At 37.9% G+C, this 19,207-nt stretch overlaps 1 protein-coding gene across 1 annotated transcript; it reads left to right on the top strand.

Annotated features, from left to right (window-relative positions):
- Positions 1-1,284: 1,284 nt before the first annotated feature.
- zgc:114200 (uncharacterized protein LOC559336 homolog) lies at positions 1,285-13,285 on the top strand. Its single transcript, XM_036595740.1, has 7 exons — positions 1,285-2,355; positions 4,105-4,275; positions 6,097-6,170; positions 7,372-7,494; positions 7,950-8,077; positions 11,016-11,139; positions 12,112-13,285. Exons 1-7 carry the CDS (start codon positions 2,243-2,245, stop codon positions 12,138-12,140), a joined length of 762 nt encoding a protein of 253 aa, XP_036451633.1. The 5' UTR covers positions 1,285-2,242; the 3' UTR covers positions 12,141-13,285.
- Positions 13,286-19,207: the final 5,922 nt, after the last annotated feature.

Raw genomic sequence — 19,207 nt, 5'->3', positions numbered from 1 at the left:
TGAACAGCGCTATACAGGTAAAAGGACTACAGTGCAGCGTGATGGCCCTGGATTGAATATCAGTCAGCAGATCCAGTTTCACATTCTCGTGGGTTGGTTTACTAGTGCAACAATGTTTAAAGCTGTTTGCATGCTTTTTTGCTTCTTTAGTACTATTAATTACACTATATAAGCCAGTGATGACTTATGACTAAATATCAGTGTACCACAAACAATGAACACAGATATCCACAGTTTTGTTGAATTTATAAGACATGATATAATTAACCCATTAGTACCTATATCTGAAATTTTGGTCCATATGTTCTCTGAGCTTACCTGAACACAAATCGGAAGTAGTTTCTCAAATCTATCAAACTATATGGCTAATAAGTGAGTTTTTATCGCTTAATTTTTTGTATTAACATTAATATATTAATTTTAATTTTAAATTATATTAAAAGTATTTAAAATCTCACAAGACAAAGCAACATAAAGTCCAAATCTGGTTGTGAATAAAAATATTATGTTTACTTGTCATCAAAAAAAATTCAAATGGGTACTGTTAGATATTTGTCCAAACTACAGCTCTACAGAATTTAATCGCTTTAGACCAGTCAGAACCAGCTATGTGGCAATTTCAGATCATTTTTTAAAAGATGAAATCATAAACCTTACTGAATAGCAACGAACCGATGGCAAAGGTGAGCAAAGAAAAACATAAAAAGGCTCCAAAACTCAAAGAATATACGTAATATCACAATATAAATAGAATGTTCTTAAATAAAATACCTTAAGGAAAAAAAAGAATGAAATATTTATATTGGTGTACATTATTTGCCAATAACATATTACCATGTGATTAATGCAGCTAATGTTACTCACATTTAGGAACAGGAACAAGAGAAAGTACAATCAAGAATATATAGACCAATAAGCTGTATATCTGTAATGAGAGGGCATAAGCCATTGAAGTCAGAATAGAAAGAAATCCTAGGGATCTCTGCAAAGTGTTTAAAGAGTAATTGTTCTTGCATTACTTGCGTTGGAGTCATGAAAAAGTATATTTCTATATGGAAAGTAAGGTAAAATGTATGCATTTAGAAATTTAGCTTAATGAAAAATGTATTTGCCTAAAACATTTATTACTATTTGGTATTTTTGTTAAATATAAATTGCAATAATGTCTTAAAAGTTTTTCTTTGAATTGCTTAAAAGTGTGTAGGCCGGGGGAAGGGGGAGGAAACTGAATCCTTTGGGTGTATAAAACTGTCTCAAACTGACCTCTATGTCTTATGTCATATGTACTTCCATGTGTAACTGTCTACAAAACAAAAGTGAGTGACCTGATCAGATGATAAAGGATGGATTAAAGGAAAATTGTGCTATTTTTTGGATGGTAGTGGTTGGCAGTTCAGGTGCTGTCTTGTATTATTTTCATTGTTGATTGGCGTGTGGGATACACTTACAATCATTTAGAGCATGTTTTTGTGCCATAAATGATTTTCCCTCACAAAAATCTATAGATGTTCTAATAATATAATAAACACCTAATTTCAGCTATAGCCTTATAGTAGTACTATCATATAGTTACGTGTAACACCTCTGTAGTATCCTGGCTATAGCTGTAAGCTCTGTATAGGAATTCTTTCAAATTCTTCATCGTTTGCTACAAACTGAATGAAGTGTGGATTTGGAACGTGGACCCTATTATTCGTGATTTCTGTTGTGCCCTATGTAGGGAGCAGGGAGTATGTGAGACAATGGGACGAGACTAGTGCAGCTGGCGCCGTACACCCGGAAACACAAGCGTATGGTTTGAAACAAACAAAAGCCCCATGCTTTGCTACCGAGGAAAAAAGGTGGAACAGAAGCCCGAGGTTGGACAATGTTAGACACGAAACCGCGGAGTGAAACGGGGTTTTAGCTGTTTCGATATTAAATCAACTGAAAAACAGCAACGGTCGCTGGAGCTCGCGCGGTTGTTAAGGTTGTTAGCGAAGGTGTTGCTGAGCTTTAGCGCTAACAGTAAGTTAGCCGGCGCAAAACCAGCACATTTCTAGCATGTTGTGAGGTTTTTATTTGCGTTTTGGGGCATGTTTAACAACCCTCAAGTGTAGGGCGCTAGCTTGTCTTTGTATGGTGTCCAACAGCTCGAAACTAGTGTGTGTTTTTCGCGGTTAAATCCCCCCAGTCTCGCCCAGCTGGGTGTAGCTGCTCCCTCGCTAACCGAGCTGAAGGTTTGTGCTGAAGTTTTCTCAGCATGACCGCTGCCGTGTTCTTCGGCTGCGCTTTCATAGCGTTTGGCCCTGCGTTCGCCCTCTTCATCTTCACCATCGCCAGAGACCCACTGAGAGTCATCATCCTCATAGCAGGGTGAGTATCTGAATGTGCAGATAACCTAGTTAACTACTAGATCCTCAACGAAGCTGAATTCAGCTTCTTGTTCGAGTTTTCCCGTTCCACCTTAAATGGTGCAGCAGCTGATGTGCCAGAATCTAACTGCAGCACCGTTTAAGGTGGAACGGGAAAATTCGAACAGCCAACTTCAGCCTCGAAGATCCTCAGGTGGCTGCATTCTTAACCACAGCTGTTCGCTATTACTGCTTGTAGAGGTGGCTGCTGCTGAGTCCATGGTTGTTGTGACCACACTCAGCATCAGTTATTCAGTTACTCATGATCACACGTTTCTCAATGCATAATTACTCACGAAAAGTAAGAACTGCCTCCAAAACCACACACTAGCATATAAAGTGTACCCTGGAGGTACATTTATATTTGTACTGGGTGGTTTTGGGCAAAGCCAAGTGCTTCCCTGTCTTACTTGGCACCCTTGAATCTGTGCACCACGCTACTCCAGGTTGTCTGTTGGTTGTTGTTATTGTCAAAGTTATGACAGACATTTTCCGTTTTGGAACAAGACGCCGACAGATCTCAGTGGTGCACTTTTAAAGGCAGGATCTATTGGAGAATCTTAAAACAGTAAAGACACAACGTAACCCAATTTGATTTAGTACAGTTTTTCCCAGTCCTGGTCCTGAAGTCCCTGTGTTTTGCACTTTATAAATGTTTCCATATTCTAACACACCCATTTTAACTAGGGGTGCACTGATATGGAAATTATGGGCTCTTGAATCATGGGATTCTGATACATGATATTTTCCATGCACATATCTGCTGATATTCAGATGTTAACAATTTCATAAAATGTAGGAACTGGGACTAAGTCTGACCTGGGTTTGCATTATGGAAAAATATTAAATTTGTTTCTATAAGGTTACAAATGCAATACAATTTAATAAAATACAGACATTTTAGCACAGTCACCCATCATCGCCTAAATGTTCTGCTGTTCTGGAGTGCGGTTAACAAATGACATACGCCTTCAAATATTGGCTTGAAATATTACTCAAATCTAAACATCTGTCCGATTTTGTTTGTTTGTTTTATTTATTTGTCAAGCAGTTAACCGCTCATCCCAATATGGTTCTAATATAGTGATGCATCCCTAAATTTTAACATCATGAAGAGCTTGGTAGTGATAAGTTCAGTCAAGTGCCAAACAAGAAAAACACTAAGACGTGCAGTACAGGGAGCACTGATTTAGTCCAAGAGGAAGGAAAAGATTTAATGAATGTTGGCACTTCCCTTTCAGATTAATAGGTGGAGACTCAGATAAAATTACTGATACTGAAGAAACTTACCATAAAGCTCTAATTTTTTCCTTGCTCTCGACTAAAGGCAGCCGCCAGTCTGAAAGCCTGTACACCTTAGGAAGATCTCTTTACTCATTTACTCTTCTATTTTTAAATGCACACCCGTGTCTCGATTGATAATTGATTACTAGTCCAGAGAAGGTCTTCCCTGACACCTTTTGTAGGAATATTTAGTGTCATTAAATAAAACTAAATTGCAATATTTGCTGAAATTATAACATGTTTGTGCCTAATCTCACAAATCAAACCTGTGCACCACACTGCTTCAGGTTTTCTGTCTTGTTAATGTTACAACAGAAACTTTCATTTTGCATTTTGTTGATATGAAAACCCAAATAGATCTACTGAATGTTTTACTTTGTTTTTAGAGATAACAAATAATGATGTATTGTCTTTGTCTGTGTTTCAGTGCTTTTTTCTGGCTCCTGTCCCTCTTGCTGTCCTCTCTGGTATGGTTCATTGCCATGAAGGCTAGCAATACAGAGGATAGTAAGGTGCAGAAGGGCCTGCTCATATTTGGGGTCATGTTCTCAGTCCTCATTCAGGAAGTGTTCAGATTTGCCTACTACAGACTGCTCAGGTAAAAGCTTCTTTCAGCAATACATGTCTACTCATACATTACTGAATAAGCACCAATCTAGACTTCTTCAGTCTTAGAGGAAACAGTTTAGTGTTCCCTAGGGCTGACTTACTTGATTCGCCTTATCGCCTAATGATCAGGGTGACCCTGAGGTGGATCAGATGTCTTTGAGCACGCAGAACTTGACAGGCCACGTACTGGTCCAACATTCCCCAACAAACGCTAGCATGCTAATGTTGGTTGTTGGCTGTATAAAAGGTTTTAGAATGAAAAACTGGCAAACCAAATAAATCAGTGTGAATGGGAGAGAACATTTTAGAAGTATATGAATGTGGTAGAACATTCTAGAAGAGAATGAATTGGGGGGGCGTTTCTAGATTGGGATGAATGTAGTAGAACATTCTAGGACAGTGTGATTTGAGGGAAAGCGTTCTAGTAAACAGGAGGAACATCACAGAGCTGAGGGGTCTAATGTATCGTCAAAGGGCTGATGTGGCTGCAAGTTTTCATTCTTGTCAAGCAGAAGCACCTTCGATCAGTTGTTTGAAGACCAAGTGGAATCAGGTGTGTTCCTGTTTGGTTGGGATGAAAACCTGCACCCATGCTGCTCCTTTGCAGATAAGACTGCAGACTACTGTTCTAGAGACTCCCAGCAAGCAAACATTAGGTTTAGATGGTGTCTCATACCTGTATTTGCTTGCTGGGAGACGTCTGTTTTAGAGACTCCCAGCAAGAAAACACAGGTATGGCACACCATCCAAACGTTTTGGTTCATCGGAGAACACTGGGTAATGTTGGAACACTGGGTAAGTGTATCATGGCTTTAAGATGTTCAGTGTTGTGGGAAATTGATATAGAATGAACATTCTAAGATGTGTTCTAGTCTTGTATTATCATGATGCATGCTTTCTAGTGGATAAAGTGAAGTGACTGCTGGGAGTTTTCGTTAATGAACAACTGAGCATGAGGTGATGAGCAGGATAGTGATCAGGGAGTTACCACCGTGTCAAAGGTTGTTCACATGGAAATACTTGGGCTGGCGCTCTGGGTATATTGGCCACTATCACAGATGACACTGGCTAAGACGGTTAGCTTAATTGTACATAGTTGTCAGGCATTTTAGATGTGTTAGATGACATACAGTATGTTATCCACAATTTGTCAGTTTCAGAGAATTAATGTAGCACTATTTAAAATCCACATTTGCTTTCTGTTCTGTTCCCAAGTTCATGCTGTGGAGTATGTCCATTAGAACACCTTGTTCTCTAAGAAACACTGTCACTGTCTGATTCATGTTTTTTTTATTCATTTATTCATTCATTCAGCCATTTTAAAACACTAACCCTCCCTACACTGTACATTTCATAACAAACAGACCAATAAAAAAGGTCCAAAAGTACTTAAAATAAAATTTCGTACATTAACATACATTCAGTTTAAAAATATGTTGAGGCTTTGATACAACAAAGCATTTTTTTTTTTAAGTATACATATCATTTGTAGGAATGCTTCCGAAGCCTTTAGCAGAATGGAACAGAGCAGACTTGTAGCTTACCACTCCAGAATTTGGAAAAGAATTATGGGTTGTTTGCGGAGGTGAGTTGGATGGAGTCTGTATGTGAGCTTAGCTCATAGAAAACTATAAAACTGAGGTGGAAAGCACATTAATGTCAACAGCACTCCCAGCAGAAATGAATCTTCCCACCAAATAGAGCTGTGGCCTTGCAGGGCCTTCCCCTGAGAGAGTGTGGAATGAAGTGAAGAGTGAATAAAGAGAGTTTGTATTGAGATTCACTGTTTGTATCTCTCTTGTGTCATTAGAAAGGCTAATGAAGGCTTGGCAGCCATTAGCGATGAAGAAGCATCTCCCATTTCTGTCCGGCAAATGGCTTATGGTAAGATGTGCTGTTTTGACAACTTTTTCAGACTTGCTGCAATTACTTATCACATATTGCTCAAGATGGGATTAATTGGGAATAATTTTCTTCTCTCAGTTGAAGACAGTAGTTAATCAGTCCAATAAAACTAATATTAGATGCATTTAAACAATCAGATGACCAGATAATGTGATTTTTATATCTGTAGCCAAGTGATGGCTGCTGTGGTATAAATGGGCCTGCATGCTGCAACATGTTGGGGTTTTTCTAAGGCCTGTTTCACACGTTTCCTCCGCTTGGCTTGAGCGACGCGGAATGTCTTGCTTTTCGTTTCACTGTCCATGTTAACAGGTTATGACGTTCACACAGGCTACAAGGGCAGAGTGGCGGTGCGTCCCAGACGCGTTCCAGAAACGGCGCTGCAGCTAGGCGTTGAGCCTAATTTTTCTTTGTGCTACAAACAAAAATACAGTGAAATAAACTATTAATACCAATCAAAGAGAAACGAGAAAAAATGATTAAAAAGGTCAAACACAAATTATACTGTTTATAGCCCTTATCAAGCGCAATACTAGGTAAACATTTTCCAGTAAATCTACAGCCTTGCCCAATCACACGTCAAAAAATTGCCAAGAGTAAATAAATGTCATTTTGCTCTTTTAAAGATTATCTTTTTTTATTATTTAAAGATTATTTTTTTTTGTTCAGCAAACTGAAGCAACTGATTTGAATATTTATCTGTTTGGCAAAAGGATGTCTCCAGGTTTTGCTTACAAGCAATGACAGTTTCCAGTATAAGCTCTCTGTTCTGCTCTGTAGCGCACATGCTATGTGTATGAATGGCCAATGCGTGCGAGCTATAGCAGTAGTTATGCTGCATCACTTATGCACATTTAGTATGTCTGAAACAGGCCTAACTCAATTCAGTGTGCAGGTCAAAAAATTGTGCTTTTTAAATTAATTAGAGACAGCGAACTGTAGTTTTTCTGAAATGAAGTGCCTTGTGAATTTCACTGTTGAAGTCAACAGCATTATGTAATGCCATTTAATAGACCAAATTTGGAAATATAAGACTAGTAATGGGGAAAAATACAGCACTCATTATGTGACTTTCTATTTGTTCAGTGCCACCACAGGAGTATTTACCTTTTTACTTCTAAGATATGTACTGTATTTGAGGTCAGTTGTAAGTTGCTGTGTATGTGTTTTATCACTGCAGTGGCTGGTCTTGGCTTCGGTATAATAAGTGGAGCTTTCTCCATGATCAACATCCTGTCCGACTCGCTGGGCCCCGGCACCGTGGGCATCTTTGGGGACTCTCAGTATTACTTCATTGCATCAGGTTAGCCTTCATGTGCACTCTTTTATTATAACTCTCTTTTGTTTACTTTAAGAAGTAGATTGTATTTAAATTAATCAAAATTACGAAAACCTCTGAAAAGGCTGATATTATATATATATATATATATATAATTAATAATGATCAAAAAGTATCAGTGATGAATTTTTCCCAGTCCATTAGAAATCCTATCTCATGCACTGGTTCTCTCTTCCTCTTTCTTCTGTCTCTCTCGCTCACTCTCTCTTGCTCTCGCTCTATCTTTCTTCTCTTTTTTTATTTATATTAATACTTCTTGTCCATCTCTTTATTTTTTCCTCTTTCTCTCCCTCTTTCTCTCTCTCTTTCTCTTTCTCTCTCTCTCTCTCTCTCTCTCTCTCTCTCTCTCTCTCTCTCTCTCTCTCTCTGTATCTGCTGAGTTATTGGTAGTAAACAGCACTGTTCTTTTTGCTCTGCAGCACTGATGACTCTGGCTACAACTCTGCTACACACCTTCTGGGGCGTGGTGTTCTTTGAGGGCTGTGAGAAGAGCCGCTGGTGGGTCATTGTTGTGGTTGTGTGTCTCCACCTGCTGGTCTCTGGTCTGGTAAGCAACTTAAACTGTCACATGACACTCAAGCTTAATCCCTGTGCTGGTTTGATGAATATTCTCTTATAGACGGCTCAGTAGATGAAGAAAATGTTAACTTCTCTGGCAGGTGCTCCAAAACAAGCTATTAGGAATCTGCCAATTTAATATATATTTTTTTGATTGATCTTTATTGCAATTTTATGATGTAAATAACTTGAGGCAGATTAATGCATTTACACTCTATTTGAATGCTGCTGCTACACCTATACCAAAATGTAGCATATCTATACATGACTTATTGTGCAAAATAGCTCTGTTTGCTATCACTTTTGATGTAGCACTTTATTTGATTCCTGTTATTTAAATAGGCAACTTGTTTTTGTTTTTGTTTAAGTATTTAAAAGTTTGGCTCATTAATATAATGTTTTTATTGTGATTTAGAAGAAGAAGTACTGGAAATGTATTAATGTGTATAATGTGTCCATTTAGCACACACAATGAGGTACACTTCAGTTAAACAAAAGGGTTTATTATGGAAAATAACTGAAATTGCAGAATAAAAAAGTATAAATAGATATACATGCTACAGATGTCTTTTATTTATGTATGTAATTAATTCACATATGTAGTTATGTATGTATTTAGTTATATGTGTAGTTATATATGCAAGTTAGAAATTCTGGCTTCTGTGCCCAAATACTGCACTGTTCGTCCAGTAGCGCGCTATGTAGTGAGATGGGAGCTGTTTGAGATTTTCCCACGCTGGGACGTACAGCACTGTTAGGTTGGTGCTGATGTAAGACTGGAAATCGCATATAACATAATGAATGTTGGTTTTTATCACAGTGGTAATTTGAGTAAGGGGAAAAAAGTTATAAAGCAAAGATTTTGTCATCAAACAGTGATCTATTTTGATATGTTCTTTATTATGTGATAAATTTAAAAAGTTCATGAGATGACTGCAATATATACTGTTGGGTGATTGAATGTTCTTGTCCTCCTTCAGCAGTTCATGGTAGCTTGGCAAAAATAACTAAAAATAACTAAATTTCCTGTTAGTCATTCTTAAATATAATTTATTTATTATTGTTGAAAATTTTGTATTTTATCATGTCAGCTGTTTTATAAAAGCGATAAGCCACTAAATGCAATGATTTTGTCACAAGTGCCAAAAAAAACATTCATTGGTCCGTTTGGCAGTAAACTGCATTGACCATAAAAATTTCAGTCCATGCTTACTTTCTGATACTGTATGACACACTGTTTTCTAAAAAAATGGACAAAAGTATGTCACAAAGATAAAAGCAACCATTGCTTTACAGCTTATTTCACCTGTAGCATAAGCTGTTTATGCTGTTTCTTACTCCTTCTCCTGATAACATCTGAAGGAGTTGCATTTGAGGTCTAATAACTAGCCGTTTTATAGTTTGTTTCGCTGACACAAAGTGGCTTCAAAGCAGTGCAGGAAACTCTTCTGTGACCACTGGAGGGAGGCCCTGCTCAACTATCACACTGCCAGCTTAGGACACTGGGCTTCCCGCATTCTGCGCTGTGTGGTTGCCTACATAATTTGACTAGTGACTAGTTTAAAGCATCTGTCAGTTTGTCTTCTTCTTCTCTTCTAAATAGAGCTACAATACATAATAAACCAGTGGTTTCCTCTCTAGTTTATTTATGAGTGAAGTGGAAAGCAGTTGCTGACAGTGAAGGACATGTTGGTTCAGACCAAGACAGAAGATGTCTGAAGATGTTTCTGACTGAAACATCAGTGTTCAAAAAAGCTGTAAATTTGAATAGAATGAAAATGCGACAGGTCTCTGCAGAACAGGTTTAGACAGCCACCTTTTTTAAATCAGCAGTTTTTATTCAGGACAGTTACTAATTTACACCCAAAGGACTTTTGTATAGACTTTTCTAACGTTCCTATTATATATCCATACTATAGATACCATCAAGTAATAATGATTTGAGGGCCGTCACTATCAATTATATTGTCATTTTTCTAAGATGCCTTTTAAAAAGATTCTTTTAAATAATAATGATTATAAATGGGCTCTAATATAAGAGACACCAGTAGGAGAATCAGTCTAAAATATGCAGGGTCATCATGCAAGTGACTTAATGTTAATCACTGCAGAAAGTTAATTTTTAATGTTTGTTTTTTTGTTTGTTTGTTTTTTTTACATGAAGAAATTATGATGGCCCCAAAAGGTTCAAAAGTTTACACGATCCCGTGCATACTGTTCCACTCCCTAAACAGTCAGGTTGACCTGACCTCCTTTTCCCCTTGCCCCCATCCCAAATGTGCACTTTGTTACTTGGGAAGCAGCAGTAGCAAAAGAAAATGTTCTATGAGGAATGTAAATAAATGCTGCTGATGAGAGAGGAGTGGACAGGATCTGTTGATAAGGAAGGCAGCATGTAGTTACGAGAGGAGGATCTCTGACCTGCCAGAGCTACATGAAGAAATGCCTGGTTATACGTCCCCATTCAGAGTAGAACAACAATGTGCTCCAGTTGCCCAAAGCAGGAACAGAAGGTAGCACTTCCAAAAACAACTAGGCTGCATGTGGGGATGAGTGTCACTTGATTTTGTTTCATTAAAGCTTTTTTTTCCCCCTGTTCATGTGTCAAAGATTATGTACCACTAAAATAATGTTATCAGCAATCAGTGTAACGTTTTATTTGGCTGGTCCAAAATAGATGCTTTGCAGATGCAGATGTCAATGTCAACATCTAACCCTGCAGTTCAGTCAGTCAGTTTAGTTTCAGCAGATATATTAATAATTTGAGCACCTATACATAATAAATATTGAACTATCCAAATAAAGTGGAACTGTAATTTGAAATATGAACCAAGACCTGGGTACTGTAATGAAAATTCTACTGCAAATGTAGATGTGACATTATCTCTTTATCTCTCCCTCTCTGTATCTTTCTCTCTACATTACAGTCTCTGTTAAACCCGCTGTATGAAGGCAGTCTGCCTCCTGTGTATGCTGTCACCGTATTGATGGCTGTGTGGGCATTCTTCTCTTCAGGAGGCTCCCTGCACAACCTGTCACTGCTCTTTACCAGTAAGACCATCACCCTGTATTCAGTTTTTCATCTTTATAGCACCAGTTTATTTTGTGTTTACAGTCCAAATTTCAAGCAAATACATGATTGCGTAATTTATTGAAGGACTGAAGGACATTTTTCTCATCATTGTGCTACAAATGTCATAAGGCAAGGTGTCTCTGCATTATTGGATAAAGTAGTTTTACATAACCTAGTCAAAAGAATCAAGTCTTTCTCCAGTGAGCTGTATTGCTCCTCAGGTTGCACATTCCGACGAGTTAAGTGTTGTGAAAGGTTAGCATAGATCTTGTAGGTTGGCCAGTTGCCTCATTCTGTCTTTTTCTTTAATTAATTTTACCATTAGATATTGTTGTATTGAGCAAGGAAACATTCAACATTTGCAGCGATTTTAAGTTTAAAATTAGCTAAAATTGTCACTACCAAAACATTTGGTAAGGTTTCAGAAGTATTATGATTAATTTGTTAATGATAAGGTTAAGTATTTATTCATTTGTTTTAAGAAAATAAACAAAATTAAGGTATAGGGTCAATCAAAGCAAAAGAATTTCAGTGTAAAGTCAGAGTCTGTTAAAAGCCTGAGATGGGTTTCGAACTTAATATTTGAACCAATTAAGAATGTATGATGCACTTTTTGGTATCCATCTAATGAACTGCTTAATGTTATCTGTAGAACTAGATCACATATTAGAAGCAGTTGCATTGTATGTTCTTTACTGGTCATACTAACATTGAGGCATTCCCCTACCACCACTATGTTTATTTTTACCATGCAAGGGCTGTGAAATACTCTCTCTGTCTCTGTTTTGACGCCGTTCATCATGTAGTGTTGTAACATACCCTGTTTTCGGTCCACCCTTGAGGCACACTGACCTCTAGTTTTTTGTTGGCAAAGGTTTGTATTTTACAGGCCAGCATATTGCTCCATGACCATAATGACTTTCAGTGTTCCATTCTCTCTCTGCCTGCAGGTAAGAGAAGCGAGGTGGAGTCCTCGTAAGGCCATCAAGTCCTGGCTTCTCAGTGAGAGTGAGATGCAGGCAGTTTATTGAAAGGCTGCATTTGCTGTGTGGAGCGTCTAAAGCAGCGAGCAGAAGAACAAACACAGCAGCCGTCTCCACTGCAGACGGCCTGGGGTTCAACTCAGACCCCCAACAACATGACTGCCCTCACTTCAGCCTAACAGGTTATAGGACTCTCACGTCATGCTCATTGTAAAACGCTGTAAATAGCTTGGATACTATAACACACAAAAAAAACCACATTTTTAATGAGTGAGCAGAGTGTCTATCTCTTGCTTTGCTTCAGCTTCTCAGTCATTTCAAAGTAGTATTTAAAAGTGTTCTTTTGCTACATCACAAATCACCTTTTAAAATTGTTTTTCTTTATTGAAAATGTAATGTAAATATTGAACTAAGCCTTAGCAAGGCACTTTTAATGGGAGGTTGTGGGATGTCCTGGGGTCAGACTGGTCCTGCTTTACAGTCTGGAGTTCACACTTAATTCATAATTAAAGTGGACCTAATTATTTTTGAGTGCAGCCAGGTGAACCAGCTCCATTTAGCAATGACCGATGCAATTTTGTAGCCTTTATGCATTGAAACTGCCAATGACTGTGTAACCAATGGGTCTCCTGGCCAGTCTAAAACCTGTTTGTTAAAACTGAAGAATGATTGGTCCGTTATTAACTAGTGATTCACTGAAATGAAAATTCTTGGCTGAAACTGAAATTCAGGACACGCTCGACCGACAACAGGTATTATTGTTTGTTTTTTTTGTTTTTTTTTTTAATTGGCATTAGCATAGTAATGCCTTTGAATGTACAGAATGAACATAGAAATACTACAAGGTAAGGAAGAAAAAACACTTTTTTATTGGTAAAAACTGAACCTCTCAGTAGGACAAAACTAACAACGAACAAAAAGCGATTAACAAACTTCATAAAATTAGCCTGTTGCATTATGTATAGTGTGCCTAGTAAATCCAGTGTCCTCAGTAGCAACAAAGAGTTGGTCATACAAGGCAGTATAATTCCATTATTTTTGTAGATTTATTTTACAGTTTGGCTCTGTCGTTTGTTTTTTTTTTTCATCATTTCCAAATCTGTGTTTATGAATGGTGTTGGCATGGTAGAAGGGTGCTGTATTTTGCAAATCGAACAGGATGTCTCATTTTTAAGTGGTATCAAACCTATAGTGAAGAGGATTTTGAGTGCTGTATCCCCTATTGATACTTGGCACAAACAATGATGTCAGATCACTTGTTTAATGTCCCTCGTAGTAACTGTGACAGATCCACAAGGCTGACATTTTTACTGTTGATCTGCTGCTGCTCAAACTGTTTGAATGTGTATGCACTGACCGGCATAGGAAAGCAAAGAAAACAAACAGCAGTTTTAATCACTATTCCTCATTCTCACTAACATGCAAGTGATTTGTTATGTGTTCGATTTGGATACTTCTTTGTAGAACTATTTAATATTTTGGGGGGGGTTTTCCGGCCAAAAGTGGTTAAAAGTGGCATTTTCAGCCTCTGTGGCTGAAATATTGGTGCATCCCTGTTATTAACAAAACCAGACTGTAAGGTAGGAGCAAAGTGACTGGACCAATTCAGTGTGACCCCAGCAGTGCCGAGACACTTCAGCTGCTAAAATGTCCCCTTAGTAACATACCACACATCACATTGAATGAGCGGTTCATTAAGTACCATTTTACACATTTAGTGGCCATTTAATGCAATGAGTCCTTTGAGCAGAGAGCTTAATGCATTTTCTCATCAAACATCAGACCACATGGTCAGCAGTTCTGCTGAGTCATATTGTGGGACAAGCATACACATTGTGAATGTTCAAAATTTGTTCTGTCCTCAAAGACAGTCCACTGGCAAAGATGTTGAATCATCTAAGTGTATATATGTATTATTCAGAATTAGCTTTTTTATGTAATTTTCTTTCATCCCTCTCCTGATTCCCTCAAAGGCATTTTATGTCTAGTTAACTGGCAGTGGCTGTCACTTTCATATACAAACCTTGTAAGTCTTTTCTAATTTTGCAATTTGGTAATGCCAGCTGTGAATTGTCTGAACATTTCATGACAAAGGGACCCATAGAAACTACAGAATTACCATCTTTATTGGTCAATTTGTCATCCATAAAATCTTTCCTTCTCCTTTAAAGCGACCGTTTCAGAAATACAAGGTTTTCTTATTACTGTGGCAATATGTTCTTCAGTTTGGATAATCGGTCAGTACAATAGCGGAGTACAGCTCCTCTCTAATGTAGCAGCTACCCAAATCTTCTTTTGATGCTGTTCCCCATTTCTACAATAACAGACTGTTGAGGGCTCCGTTTTCAAGATCAAACTGTTTTTTATTCACTTTTATCTTGCGTGATTTGGGTGCAAACATTGTTGTAGACAACAAGCAATATCTAGATATCATGGCTCTTTCTAGTGATATCTGTTTGGTCCTACTGCTTCAAACACTGGTGCTGGCCCGTATCATTTCAGGAAAGACATTCTTTCGTTGTGTTTTCATTGCTGTGAAAGCTCAGTCATGTGTGGAGCAGTGCTTTTTGCAGCCGTCTGATTATTTGACCAACATGATGCTGCTTTGCTCTCTTCGTGATATCATTTGTTCAAAGCTGTTTAACTTTCCACTGATTTGGGTCACCGTGCAAAAAACGTTGCGCTGCTGCATAGCATATGTCCAGTATACAGAGGTGGGCAGAGTAACCTAAACACATACTCGAGTTAATGTCACTTTGGAGAAATAATGACTTAAATAAATAGAAAAGTAAAAATAAAGGCATCTTTACAAGAAAACAGGTTGAGTAAATGTACAGGTAAAATATCAGGTCAAAAAATGACAAATACTGAGTACCTTAAAGAACTGCAGTTAATCTAGCATCTGTCAGCATAGGACTTGGTTTGATAAGAGCTGTTACCTCACTATTTGACACACTCTTGATCAAAAATGAAGTGTGACCAAAGGCAAAGCGGTACAGGTGCTGTCATCAGATTGAAATTAAAAAAAAAAAGAACAATCACTAAATTGGAATAAAATGTACCTGAGTAAAAAGTACACATACAAGTACCAATCAGTCACAATTTTACTTGAGTTACTCCCCACTTCTGCCAGTGTGGTTGTGCTCCAAATCTCTCTGTTAAAATTCCATCATTAAAGTTCTTTTCATGGCACATTTATTACAAAGCTGAAATTGTCTCCTTGTTCGCCAGCTTCTTATTTCAATTTTTTGGTTCCACCTTGAATAGTTGGAGATGAATATAGTTGTTGATCATTTCCTCAAGTCCAGAATTGCTCTTGTGCTAGAGGTTATATCCTATAGGTTTCAGGGTTTACTATAGGATACGGCAATAAATGCTGTCTACATGCATCATAACATGCCTGGAGGGAAGAACTCGCCTTCACAAAGAGGTCGGAATGCCTTTTGCTTTAGTTGTAAATATTTATCCCAAGGCTGTGCTTTTTTGACCCAAAAGGCTATTAATCATTATATATGCAGTACTGTGCAAACGTTTTAAGCACCTGAGAAAATTGTTTGAGGAGCTCAATGTGTCTAATATTTCCAAACCTCTTCTGACAGCAGCCCAGTATTACTTGAATGACACTTGAACTCTGCTACAAAGACCTGGACATAACAAGGCCATAACCATGCCATGCCAGATGTCATGTTGTCATGAGCTGCAATCACAGATTATGTCCAATAATGTAACCGTGTCATGTAACCCTTACAGTTAATTGTGACTGATTTGCAGTAATATTTGATGTCATAATTGCTAACTAGAATACACTTAGCATGTGACGTAAGCAGTCGTGACATTATGGCATTATAGCTCGAAATATATCAACTACTTTAATAAAAAAAAAAAAATTAAAAAAAAGAAAAAAGTTACTTTTTACTTAGGCACCAAATGTATTTGCTGCACCATTTAAGGTGGAACAGAAAGTTTGAATGATAAGCTGGTGAATAAGAGGATGGCTTCAGCCTCATTCATTTATTAGGGTACTTCGAGTCTGACACTGGTGATTAGTTACACCAGTCTTGTTTTAGCACAGCTGTGATGTATGTGGCTAACCACTGAGGTACAACATCATACAACCATACAGTCTTTGTCTCAGGACACACTGTGTGATTAATAACGAACAACCTGATGTTCCAGACTAGTCCAAGGCAGCTCCCTTTAGAGGCATGGCTGGACGTTTCTTTGTTATAGCTCTAATTAGAACATATCTTCTCCTTGGACATTGCACTGCCCTTAATAAACAGTCACATTCAGTATGCACCAAGTTCTGGAGAAGGATGTTGTGTTGTATTTCATTTTATTCCCTGCGTCTGTATCTATCTACTTATTTCAGTGCTACAGTAGACATGTTTGACCCTTTGTACCTCTGAGTTCTTAACAGCTCATGCTGTTTTATGAGCAGTCTGCTGATGGAGATTTAGATAGCCGTGTTGTAGTGCAGCTGCCTAATGGACTGTCTCCTATCCGGCACAGCCTCCTCCATACTCCTGCATCATTACACCCGGTGCTCACCTGGATTTCGGACATACAAATGACAAACAGTGACTATGTAATGTTTTGATGCTGCTTTATAACATTTTAAAGAATATAATGTGCCAAACAGGGAAACATGTCATGACTCTCCATGTCACTGAGATGCTTTTAATTTGGGTTGTAATAAAACATGCCCTGTATTGATGATTTAAAAATGTCCCAATGCATTTGAATGAGTGACAGTGTTGGTGGTGATTCTCATAAATAGTCCACATCATAAAACTGTATGGGTTCAGAGTTCAGTTGATCACAGTGCTGGTGCAGTCCTCACATAAGCACTTGGTACTTGAGATCCCATTTATAAAAATTCACTTAGTGTATATCACACTTTTGAGTAAGGGTGTAATGATAGCCTGGTTAGATACTGTGGTTCTGTACCAGTAAAAATAATTAAGTTATAATTACAAATTATTAAAAACTATAATTATATGTAATATTTAATTTAAAAAAAAGTAATCAGTGTCATGATGTAACCAAATGTCTTCTGCAACAGTTTAGACGCCACTGATCAAATTACATGTTTTTGTTGTTTTCTACGTAAAAGTAAGTAAAACATCCTCTACAGAGAACTCACTTCTGCACATTTTAATGCACAATTACTGTTTATTTACTGAATTTAACATTTTAAGAAAACATAAAGTGTGGCCTATGCAAATGTTATGGTACATTTTATGTTTGTTTTTTTCCTGTATATCAAACTCAGCAAGTAAACAGAAGTTATGTGCTAAAATTTGCAGAATTTGCAATGAAGGGAGCTGATTATACCCTGGAGACCAGAATCAATCCTGTCCTACAGGTTACAGCATTTTATGCTTTTTACATGCTACATAACTTAAGGTTGGAATTCCTCGTAATTCACATAGAAGTTAAAGTGCCTTTAGGTTTTTCCAATGGATATATTTGTCAGAATGGAGTGCTTTTTTGACCCAAATGACTTCGAATCATATACACATATAACATATTACTGTACCATTAGCAATAACAGTTAGTGTTGCTCTAAAATACAACATGTATAGTAAAGCACTTCTACCTTGTATCTACGCTTATTGTCTGTTTAATCAGCTGCACTTTTCACATAAATGCACTTTGTAGTTCTACAATTACAGATTGTAGTCCTGCATAATTTGTTAACCACTTTTGCCCCATTCATCATTGGTCAGGACCACCATAGAGCAGGTATTATTTGGGTGGTGGATAATTCACTGTCCACTGTATTAAACACATCTATTTTGCTGGTCCTAGATGTAAAGACAGACAGTAGGTCATCTGTTGCTGCACAGTTTGTGTTGGTCATCCTCTAGTCCAGGGGTGTCCAATCTTATCCACAAAGGGCCAGTGTGGCTGCAGGTTTTCATTCCAGCAAAGCAGAAGATCACCTGATCAGCAGTTTGAAGACTGAGACCAGCTGATTAAACAAGTGGAAACACGTGTACTCCAGCTTGTTTTGAGTGAAAACCTGCAGCCACATTGGCTCTTTGTGGATAAGACACTCCTGCTCTAGTCCTTCATCAGTGGTCACAGAATGCTGTTGGCTGGAAACTTTTGGTTGGTGGACTATTCTCAGTCCAGCAGTGACACTGAGGTGTTTAAAAACTCCAGGACCAATGATCCACTCTGTGCAGCACAAACATCCACTACTATGTCAGTGCTGAGAGTGAACCGCCGCCCAAATAGTACCTGCTCTGTGGTGGTCTTGTGGGGGTCCTGACCGTTGAAGAACAGGGTGAAAGGGGGTTAACAAAGTATGCAGAAAAACAAATCCACTACAGTCTGTAACTGTAGAGCTACAAAGTGCACCTATATGTTCAGTTGACCTGATAAAAAGGACTATGAGTGTAGATACAAGGAAGCAACACTAACTTCAATAAATGATGGACAGCAGTATGTTAATAACAGAACAAAAGAGTTTGACTAAATGACAAACAAAAGTGTATAACTGATTCTTCGACAATAGTATTTTGTAGCTTGTGACATTAAAACAGAATTCAAATGATGTGTTTGGCCATCTATTTGTCTATAAATGTTAATAACAGAGTGTGATTACAGCATTGTGACCCAACTGAATACTTTGGAAAATTTTATTTTGATGTTAATAGATGGCAAAAAATAAAAAAATCACTGCTTTTTCTACTTTTGGCCAGTAGTTTACATAGAATTCTCTCTACGTCAGATAATTTCTTGATTCCTCTAAAGGTTTCTTCCTCTTGCTCTTAGGGAGATTTTCCTTGCCGCTGTCACCATTGGCTTGCTCATGGGGGCTCGGACCCTGGTTTTTTTCTGTGAAGCTGCTAAATGACAGCGCCTGTTGTAAAAACTGCTATATAAATAAACTTTGACTTGACTTTACTAGCTTGTGCTGATTTAAGATAACAGATCTTTATTAAAGTGGAATTCCACAGACTTTTGCAGCTCTCTGCATAATTAAATTAACTTGTAAACAAAGTCTGACTGGTGACCTGTCCTGAGTGTTTCCTGCCTTCCGCCCAATGAC

This window comes from Colossoma macropomum, unplaced genomic scaffold, assembly GCF_904425465.1.
Source record: "Colossoma macropomum unplaced genomic scaffold, Colossoma_macropomum, whole genome shotgun sequence".
Classification (NCBI taxonomy): domain Eukaryota; kingdom Metazoa; phylum Chordata; class Actinopteri; order Characiformes; family Serrasalmidae; genus Colossoma; species Colossoma macropomum.
The sequence above is the reverse complement of the archived record's forward strand: the minus strand, read 5'-3'. Positions and strand labels throughout refer to the sequence as shown.